The 11,548-nt window shown below is 36.6% G+C and overlaps 1 protein-coding gene across 1 annotated transcript; it reads right to left on the bottom strand.

Annotated features, from left to right (window-relative positions):
• Positions 1-2,756: 2,756 nt before the first annotated feature.
• On the bottom strand, positions 2,757-3,372 carry LOC139843865 (pathogenesis-related protein 1C-like). The gene has a single exon (XM_071834036.1). It carries the CDS (start codon positions 3,361-3,363, stop codon positions 2,872-2,874), a length of 492 nt encoding a protein of 163 aa, XP_071690137.1. The 5' UTR covers positions 3,364-3,372; the 3' UTR covers positions 2,757-2,871.
• Positions 3,373-11,548: the final 8,176 nt, after the last annotated feature.

Here is an 11,548-nt window from a genome sequence, read left to right as displayed (position 1 = left end):
CAACTTTTTATTATTTATTATTATTCTTATTATGAATTATTTAAATATTATATTATATTCTTGTGCATAGTTGACTTGTACTTTCAGCTCCGTTGCGTCGAGCGTTGAAAGTTGGTTCATGTCTCGGTTCCGGATTTTCGAACGCCTTTTCGTATAATTTAATATATTGTACTTTGCGTTTTGCGACTTGTACTCTTGTCATTTTTAGACGTTTCTCATCAATAATTTGAACCACTTGGATTGTATCTTGTACATTTGAGCTTTTTGGTCATTTGCGTCTTCAAATCTTCGTTTTCGCCTTTTGTCTTCGCACTTATTTATTTAAACGAATATTACTTGAAAATAGAACAATTGCAACTGAAAACTTTACATATTGGAAAGATATTGTGTCTGAATATATGTTCATTTGTAGCACTATCATTGGTTCTCTTGTTACGTTGTTTTGTTTCTCGTTTAGTTTGTGGTGGGTCTGGCCTGGATTGGTTATGGATAACGGTCGCTCGCTATTTCTTTTCGATTGCTATGTTTTCTTGTGTTCGAGCCTAGTCGATAAGTTTGGTTCAATTCTTGTTTGGCCTCTTTTGTCAGTCGATAAAGTCGACTTAGTTATATAGTTTTCATTATTTTTCCCAAAGAAAAAGTGTTATTGTAGTGTGCTACGGAGTAAAAGAGACCTACTTAATATATTTTTATTTTGAAAACTTTTGTTTTATTATTTTTATATTTGAATATTGATTACAGCTAGGGGTGTTCAATATTTGGTTCAAACCCTTTAAATCGGAAACCAAACTCAAAAAACCAAACCGAATTTGAATTCGATTTTCGTATTCGGTTTCGGTTCGATTTTCAAATTTGAATTCGATTTTTAGTTCGGTTTTAGTTTTTTGAATTCGAGTTAACCGTAAACCGAAATCAAAGCTGGATTTTACAAATAATATATCAAATTATTAATTTATATAGATCAAAAATCAGTTAAAAACCCAAAGTTGAAACTCAAAGTCAATTTGTATATTTATTTTGATTTTATTATGATTTTTTTCAGTTTTTATCGAGAAACCGAACCGAATTCAAATTTGGTTTTTGGTTCGTTTTTGGTTCGTTTTTGAAATTGAATTCGGTATTCGGTTCGGTTTTGGTCTCAAAATTTTCAAAACTGAGGAAATCGAACTGAAAAACCAAAAACCGAACTGATGAACAACCCTAATTACAACCTAGTAATTTGAAAAATAAATGTATTGATTAGATTAATTTTTTTTAAAATGTTGGGGGCTCAAGTTTATGAAATTTAAAATTTTAAAGTATGAGAAATTATCTTTCATTTTCTTTTATATATATATATATATATATATATATATATATATATATATATATATATATATATATATATATATATATATATATATATATATATATATAAATTAGGAAAATTGGTCAAAATACCATTATTTTCTAAAATGTTTAACAATATGTTCTCAAAAATTTGCAATTGCAAAAATACCCCTGACTACGCATCACGCACCACGCATGATGCGTGTAACTTGGTGCGTGATGCGTGATGCGTGCTTACGAGATAATGACCGAGGCATATATTTTTTTCTCGCAAACACGCACCAAGCACCGTGGTTCATGGTTCTTGTTGAAAATTCGGGCATTTTGACCAACCCATAAATTATTAGACTACAGATCGGATTAGGTTTAGCTTAATATAGCCCGACCCGTTTGTAGGTTTAGGGTTTCTAGAGTTTGCATGTACTCTCTATAAATTGGTATCAATAATAACATAAAAACGTACACGGAATTCATTGTTCATAAATGACTTAGACCATACACTACGCTTGACAACAATGGGGTATTGTTATGCCAGAACAATGACAACACTCCCTATGCTATTGTTGTGGACTTCATTGTTGTGGTGTGGCGGGAATAAACCACGATGCATGGCCACAACGATAATGCAACCAATCACCTTATTTTTTTAATTATAATATTAATTAAACTCAATACCAATTACTCCGTATATTTTATCCACAACATTACAACAACACAACAATACATTTACCATAACTCCTTCATACCACAACAATGCCACATCATCAAAAAGCACTTTCACAACACCACAACAATACCTCATGCCTAAAGAATGGTCTTACAAAGTTATATTAAAAAGATAACATTTTTTAAAGTACGTGACCACTTTATTAACATGTTAAAAGTAAGTTCTTCACTTATTATTGTGTTGTTGATTGACGTGGACTAACCATTTTACTACTCTTTGAGCTTTTGACGATATTCAGTGTCATTTTTTTATCATCGAATTTTTCAATTATTTTTTACTCCGTCAACAAATCTCTAGATCGGCCAAAATGTCGAGATAAACACCGGAGATGAGTGGGAAATGCATGTTCCCGACGTGTTTGATGGACAACGCAGACAGACACAAGCACGACTTCGTATGCTCTTTTAATGGTCAAATGAATGTTTTCTATTTACAATCTTTGTCATACTATGATTCAATATGCATGCCTTTGTTACGACTTATGATTTATGCTGTAAATCATATTTGATTTTGTTTATCTTCGATCTGAACTTAGATGATGAGATTGTACCAAGTAGCCATTGTAAAGTAACCACACACACATGGTGAATATGAGATGATTGAATACAAATTGAAATCAACGTTTCTACATAACTTTATTTATTATTTATTCATATAAAAACATATGATCGATACACAACCAACCCAAACCAAAAAGATCAGTATAAATCATCGATGTTATTTATTTATTATTTATTCATATATAGATACGTAACCAGACCAACAAGATCAGTATATATGATCAATATAACAGTAGTACATAGTTTAGTAGTTAGCTAGTAAGGAGACTCGCCTTCAACGTTTCCAGGAGGATTATAGCTACAAATGATGAAATACCCACCATTATTGGTACACTGAACCCTAGCACACCCAACGTGAATGGAACTACGCCACACGACTTGTGTATAGTGACCACAAACTTGTCCATTGGCGCAAGTATTAGTAGTATGATCATAATACGACTTCTCAGATACCCAATCATTGACGGCATCAGTACCTGAGAACGGCGCACCACTACCCCAAAAAAGGTTCTCACCGTAAGGACCACCAGAATGGACAAGGTTGCAGTCTCCTATCCTTTCGTTTGCATAGTTTTGGGCGTATGCAGCCAAAGTGTCATCCCATCCAATGTCTGCAACTCCCACTTCATGACGCGCTGAATTGTGAGCGTCTAAGTAATCTTGTTGGGAATTTTGAGCATTAATGGATAAGGTTAAGAAACTAATAGTGATTATTAGTGAAAAGGAAATCAGCTTTAAAGACTCCATATTGTATGATTATGGTTTGTTACTTTGTTTACTATACCAGTTGGTATTTATAGACATCCAATATATGTTAGGTGACATATGCGTAGATCCCGTAAGCAAACTAAACTAAATTTGTGTTTGATTTTTTTTAATGACGGGTAGGAGTCACTGACGGGTGGTCGAACGCGATGTCGATGTAACATCCTGCTTTTTTCTATTAAATTATTTTAACGCCCTTTTTTTTTTAGATAATATCTTTCTTTATCTAGATTCGTACCTTCCATTAACTAGCGTTTCAATAACTTCGTTATTTAATTACAACATCTCTCGTTTACTCTAGCGTTTTTAAAATAATTCGTTCGGTTAATTCACGCACCCGCTTTTAAACTCGAGGGACTAACTTTGCCAATTGACCAAAAATGTAACTAGTGGTTGACTAGTCAACCACCACTCACCATCCACCTCTCATTTCACTCTTATCTCTTCTTTCTTACTTTCACTTTTTCTCTCATTTCTTCAAACAAATATTCATCATCCATTTCACATCTAGGAAGCTCACAACAAATCCGACTATATATTTGTGATCCTTGCATCATCCTCTTCAATTTGGTACCAATTTCATAGCTTGGGGTAAGCTTTTCAAAATCTCTAATTTTCATAAATTAGACCTTTAGACTTTAAATGGTGTTAATTAGCGTCTATGGCTCATTGTGATGTCGTGTATGTAATTTGTATGCTCGATTTTGTTATTTGGTGTAACTAGCATGAATACTTGAAATGGGTTAGTTAACTCTTTGATTTTGGTTGATTAAATGTTGATAGATGTTAAACTTTATGTGTTAAAAGTGTTACTAGCATCATTAGCTTCGTTTTGGTATGTTGGATGATATGAAAATCTTACATTAACATGATTATCGATTTTGTGATTTTTGGTTAGGGTTTGATAGATTTTAAAACGAACTTTTGATGCATTAAATGCTTTGCAATGTTGTTGGAAAGTGTTTAGTTGTATTGTATGCGTAATTACCTACGAAACGGCATATTATATGTGTGTAGTAAGTTCCCAAATTATGGAATGCATTTTACGAACTTGAAACTTGAATGATGAACTTTTAACTATTATTCGATGAGGAATTAGTCATTTAAAATGATGTGATTGTTTGATGATATTTGTTTAGTTGTATTCCTCGTTAAAATACCTTTCCAACGATGTATGATATGCATTTTAAGTGTTTTCGGTTCATAAATTGTGTTTGATTGAAGTTTGGCTCGACACTTAGAAGATTTTCAGCTTTCAGCAACCCAGGTGTTTTTGGACGCCATCCCACCACTTGGACGCCGTCTAGGCCTTCTTTGCTGGACGCCGTCTAGCCATTTTGGACGCCGTCCAGATGGCCTGTCAGGGGCTGTCCAAATTTGCGTTTTCACGTTTAATTCTAACTATGCTACGCACCTCCGATTAACATAAAACTTGGCCAACATGTTTATATATGATTACTAATTGAAGAAAAATTGTCGGATACCCGACCTGACCCCGTTGACTTTGACTTTGACTTTGACCAAGTTTGACTTTTAGTCAAACTTAACCAAACACTTATGCAATCGTTCTAACGTGCTTTTATACTTATATCTTGCATGAAACTTGACAACTTGATTCACATGCTATATTAATCGAGTCGTAACGAGCCATAGGACTAACTGAACACATTTCGACCGACCTTGTGTCGTAACTGGCAATTGATACGACTTATTTGTTTAGGTCAAGGCTAAGCAGCTTTCATTGCACAACGTTTAATTACAAGTACTTTGGCATGCAACTACGGTGAGATCATGGTCCCACCTTTTCAACAACTTTTATTCTTTTAAATCGTGGGCTGAGAAACATATACTTTGTTTACATTTTGTACTACTTACTTTTATACTTTGAACACAAGTACGAAAACAAACATTCCACGTGCGAGTTAGAACAAAAATCCTCAATTCGATTTTCATTATTTACACTTGCCGGGTGTAATCGAGAACTTATGTTGTGTGGCCATACGGGTTTGACAAACCCTCATTCGGACGGTTCGCTACCGTTATGCGAATGAAATATATTTTTGAGAAACAGTGTAGGTTCTAACACTATGTGTACGGGGTAAAAGAAACGTTAAGCCTTGATAATTAGGTGCTCGCGAACAACAACTTTTGGAATGCAAATGATTTGGATAATCAACTTTATGGAAATACAAAATCTTGTGGTTCAAAAACAACGTTTATAAATACACCTATGATTTCACCAACGTTTTTCGTTGACAGTTTTCTATATGTTTCTCAGGTTCATACTTGGCTACTTGATACATGCTTCCGCACACTTTAATTACTTGCTTGGAGTCAAGCATACATGCATACGCTAGCGATAGCACTTTTGGATTTAAACTTAAAGCATATATGTTTACGCTATTTATAGCAACCGTGATTTTCAACTTATTATGTCGCAAGTTATTTCAATTATATCTTATACTTTTGTAAACTTAATTCGTTGTCGAACCGTTGCTCAAAACTTTGTAAGTCTTATACTTTTCAAATGAACGCGACATAATTTTGGTCAAACGCGTCTCATTTAGGGACTATGACCACGTAACGGGACCTAAGTTAACGACGCTGTCAATGACGATTTTGTCGGGTCGCTACAGTCGACACCCACCTACCTGATCATTTCCTTGCTACGAATCTAGGGATGGCAATGGGCGGAAAAAACACGTGACCCGCGAGTACTCGTGCCCGTTACGGGCGGCTTTTTATGAAAAAATGTACCCGCGGGTACGGGTCGGATAAAATTTTGTACCCGTTGGCGGGTCGCGGGCGGGTCGCGGGTATTTCATAGCCGTCGCAGTAAAACCCGACCCGTGAATCCGTGATGCCGGTTTGAGCTACCCGTGATACCCGTTTAACCGTATACATATACTTACTTACATATTATATAATTTAAATTTTTAATGTATTTTTATAATTATTCGGGGGTAAAACCCGCGGGTGATGAGTATCCGTGACTAAATTAGTTAAAGTGCACATTTTGTAAACCTGTGGGTCTACACGCGGGTCACAGGTACCCTCGGGTATGGGCATAAAAGTATACCCATTAATGGGTAAACGGGTAACTGCGTGATCGAACATAAATCTGTCCCATGAACTACATTCATGTTGAGTGCCAAGTGAGAGTGTTTAAGGACAATACGGTTTTAATCTCCGGTCCGGTTTACCGTGAATTACCCTAGTCGAGATGACGATCTACGAGAGGGTGATTATAACCTAGTCCACCATGGATGGAAAGTGCCGCAATAATGGCAACTAGGGTGGTTGCATAGGGTTTATGTTCATGGAACACACCTATTACTGTATTGTCATTTCCTGGATGCAATCAATGATTGAGTAATACAAAAAAGGTCTTGTGTCAAATGAATGAGGTTAGGGTTGTAGTTATAGTGAAACCCTAACCCTAGATGCTCCTTCATTCGTTTTAGATCTTTCCCGAATAATAACCATAAATAACGGTGTATTAGTTAGGAAAGGATTGTGTTTTAAATATGAAGATCATCTGAGATTGTTTGTATGTGTGCCAAGCAAGACTGCGTAACGCGCCATTTATTATCGCTCAGGATTACTTATGAATGACGTGCGCACAACACGTGATACGCACGAGCGCCATGCACGAAGGTACGCGTATTATTACAGTGGGTAAAGAAAAATCTTGGCGGGCGGATCGCGGGTTCTAAGGACCCGTGCCCGTCGTCCAATGGTGCCATCCTTATACAAATCATTACAATCCTACCGCCTTCAGGAGGAAACCCCATGACGAATCCATACGGGCATCGCTTGTGGTAAGACAAGTCACTACCACTACGTCAACTCCTTATTGTTTTAAATTTTTGTTTGATTGCCTCGATCATAATTAAAAGTTAACGCTGAATTAGTATTTAACGTATTTGTTTATAATTTTTGAATGACATGAATGACGTGCAACACGTGATACGCACGAGCGCCATGCACGAAGGTACGCGTATTATTACAGCGGGTAAAGAAAAATTTTGCCGGGCGGATCGCGGGTACTAAGGACCCGTGCCCGTCGTCCAATGGTGCCATCCTTATACAAATCATTACAATCCTACTGCCATCAGGAGGAAACCCCATGACGAATTCATACGGGCAACGCTTGTGGTAAGACAAGTCACTACCACTACCTCAACTCCTTGTTGTTTTAAATTTTTGTTTGATTGCCTCGATCATAATTAAAAGTCAACGCTGAATTAGTATTTAACGTGTTTGTTTATAATTTTTGAATGAAAAGTGGTGGTGAAATAAAAGTACATTTTAAACTATTTATAGTTGAAGTTATCTCTTAAGCACCAAACACTCTCATTTACTTTGAATAATAGAATAATTATCAAAGGGATCATGATGCTTGATATATATATGTATTACATATTAAAACATATATAAAGTGTAACATCCCGCGTTTTTTCGTTAAATTTATTTTAACACCGTCTTTTTTTTTTTATATAATATCTTTCGTTATTCAAATTTGTATCTTTCGTTAACTAACGTTCATAATATTCTCGTTATCTAATTATAAAGTCATCCGTTACTCGAACGTTTTTAAAATATTCGTTGGGTTAATTCCCGCACCCGCTTTGAAACTCGAGGGACCGAGATTGCCAAATGGGCAAACTAGTTGACTAGGTCAACTAGTCAACCCACTTACCACATCCATTCATTTCATCTCCACCTCCCACCTTCATCATCCTCTTTCTCTCTACTTCCCATTTTTGAACTCAAAACCCTCAAACATAAAATCATCATCTAAATCCGATTGGAGAAGCAAACATCAAAACAAATTACATTTTCGTGATCATCTCTTCATCCTCTACATTTTGATACCAATATCATCAAGTTTGGGTAACATTTCTAAAACTCTAGATTTCTCTAAATTCGTGTTTTGACTTGAAATGGTGTTAGTTAGTGTCTATGGCTCATTGTGATGTCGTGTATGTAATTTGTATGCTCGATTTGTTGTTTTTGGTGTAACTAGCTTGAATATGAAAATTGCTTGCTTAATCTTTGATTTTGGATGATTAAAAGTTGTTTAATTGTTAAAGTTCATGTATTAAATGTGTTACTAGCATCATTAGCTTCAAATTGATGTGTAGGTTGATTAAGAAAACTTCAAAAACATGATTATTGATTTTGAGATGTTTGACTAGGGTTTGATAGTTCTTGACATGAATTTTTGGATGCTTGAATGTCATGGAATGTTAATTGTTAGTGTTTAGTAGTAATGTATGCTTCATTACCTTCAAAACGGCATATCATACATGTAAATTGGTTGCCCGAATCATGAAATGCGTTTTAGAACTTGAAACTTTGATTATGAACGTTTAATGCGGTTTTTGGTTGTTGTTAGTGATGAATTGCTTGATGAAATGTGCTTAGTTGTTTTCCTTGTCAAATTACCTTTCTAATGATATAGGTTATGCGTTTTAAGTGTTTTCGGTGCATGAAATGTGTTATATTGTATTTTGGTTCGTGACTTGGACCATTTTTCTGCAAACTGCATGATTCCCAGGTATTGCGCGCCGCGCATTTACCCGCGCGCCGCGCAGAATCAGAGATCCCAGATGTTTGCCTTCTTGGTTGAGTTCTGACCAGAAATTGCACTTGGGTGCGCGCCGCGCAACCCAGTGCGCGCCGCGCAAAAGCCCCAGGCCACTCTCTTTTGTTTTTAAATGTCACAAAAATGTTTCCGCTTAACTAAAACTCCGTTTAACATGAAACTTGACTATTAGGCTCTTATATGACTTCTCGTCTTGGGAAAATTGTCGGATACCCGACCCCGTTGACTTTGACTTTGACCAAGTTTGACTTTTAGTCAAACTTAACCAAACGATTATACAATCGTTCTAACATACTTAACTACTTGTATCGTGCATGAAACTTGACAAATTGATTCACATGCTATATTAATCGAGTCGTAACGAGCCATAGGACTAATTGAACATCTTTGACCGTTTGTGTTTACCGTTATTGATACAACCTATTTGTTTAGGTCGAGACTAGCGTTGTCCTTTGCGCACATTACTTGTTGAAGTACTTATTTACTCTTGCAATCAAAGGTGAGATCATAGTCCCACTTTTTAATCACTTTTATTCTTTACATCGTGGGCTGAGAAACACATACATTTCATACTTATTTACTTTTCATGCTTTTACATTGTGAACAAATACGAATACAAAGATGCATACGAGTTTGAACAAAAGTCCTCAATCCAATTATCATTAGTTCCACTTGCAGGGTGTAAGTGTAAGCGTGTAATTATGTTGTGTGGCCATACGGGTTTAACAAACCCTCATTCAGACGGTTCGCTACCGTTAGTGAATGAAATATAATTTCAACAATGTATAGTGTAAGTTCTAACACTAAATTCAAAATTCAGAGGGAAGATTCGGTTAAGCCTTGATAATTGGGTGCTCGTGATACAAATACTATTTTGGAATGTGAACGATTTTGGTTAAGCAATTCATAAAGAACCTTGTGGTTCAATACAATTTACTTACTAAACCTATGATTTCACCAACGTTTTCGTTGACAGATTCTTCTATGTTTTTCTCAGGTTTTTGAATGCTTAAGTGATACATGCTTCCGCACTCTTTTGATACTTGCTTGGATGTCGAGTATACATGCATATTTGGGGCATCTTTTTGACTACTTTTAAATTGTGTCGCATAGGTTTCAATTGTACGTTTAACATTGTAATGTAACTAGCCGTCGAACTTCTTTTGTAAACTTGAAACACCCTTTTACATTGAAATGAATGCGACATATTTTGGTCAAACGTTGTCGTAAAGACTTATGACCATGTAATGGGGCCTACGTAGTCGACGCCGTCACTTGACGATTTGTCGGGGTCGCTACATAAAGGTACATAACCAAACCAACAAGATCAGTATGTATGATCGATATAACAGTAGTACATAGTATTTAGCTAGTAAGGAGACCCGCCTTCATAATTTCCAGGAGAAATTATAGCTATAAATGGCGAAATACCTACCATTATTGGTACATGGAACCCTAGCATGCCCAACTTAAGTGGAACTACACCACATTACTTGTGTACAGTGACCACAAACTTCTCTGCAGGCTCAAGTATTAGTGGTATGATAATAATACGACTTCTCTGATACCCAATCATTAACGTCATCAGTACCTGTGAGCGTACCACAACCCCAAAAAAGTTCTCACCATAGTGTAACTTCCCTCCTTACCGCGACCACATATTGTTCGCTTTGCCCGTAGGCACATGGATTTTTCTTATAGACCACACGAGGACTTCTCAGGAGGTCACCCATCCTAGTAGTACTCCCGCTCAAGCACACTTAATTGCAGAGTTCTCATGGGATATGTTGTGCTTGTAGCCCAGAAACGTGTTGTGTTTGGTAAGGATGGGAGTTATCTTATAAGGGACTCACACTTTATTACTTAAGCCGATGTGGGATGGGTTGTTACAAACTCCCATACTTAGAATCCTGACGCCCTCTTCAGGCCGAAACAAATTGATATCCAAGATCTATACCTCAAGAGATGCATGAGCCGAGTGCCCGTCACATCCCGAGAGGCTAGAGCTTTGATACCTATGTAACATCCCTCCTTACCGTGACCACAATTTTCTCTGCTTTGCCCAGGCGCACGGATTTTTCTTGAAGGCCACATGAGGATTTTCGAGGAGGTCACCCATCACAGTACTAATCTCACTCGAGCAAGCTTAACTGCAGAGTTCTCATGGGATCTGATATGCTTGTAACTCCAAAACGCGTTGTGTCTAGTAAAGATGAGAGTTACCTTATAAAGATGATTACAGTTTTGGGTATGAAATTGGTGCAAAATTGACCAATGTGTATGCAAAAAGATCAAGAAAACTGCAAAGTGCTGAAAATGAACAAGAACGACGTTCCAGTACATCAGAACGACGTTCCAAAAGCTAGAATGACGTTCCAAATCAAAGGAACGACGTTCCTCCTTCAAAAAGGGTGTTCCAGTTCTGAAGAACGACGTCCCAATACAAACGAAATAAAGAAAACTTGAATAGAACTTATTGAGGCCGAATTGGGAACGACGTTCCTAATTAAGGAACGGAGTTCCACTTTTAAGTGCAACAGAATGGCGTTCCATGTT

Source organism: Rutidosis leptorrhynchoides, chromosome 4 (genome assembly GCF_046630445.1).
Source record: "Rutidosis leptorrhynchoides isolate AG116_Rl617_1_P2 chromosome 4, CSIRO_AGI_Rlap_v1, whole genome shotgun sequence".
Classification (NCBI taxonomy): Eukaryota; Viridiplantae; Streptophyta; class Magnoliopsida; order Asterales; family Asteraceae; genus Rutidosis; species Rutidosis leptorrhynchoides.
The sequence above is the reverse complement of the archived record's forward strand: the minus strand, read 5'-3'. Positions and strand labels throughout refer to the sequence as shown.

Coding starts and splice junctions, on each gene's coding strand:
- LOC139843865 (XM_071834036.1), bottom strand. CDS start 3,363: ATGGAGTCTTTAAAGCTGATTTCCTTTTCACTAATAATCACTATTAGT.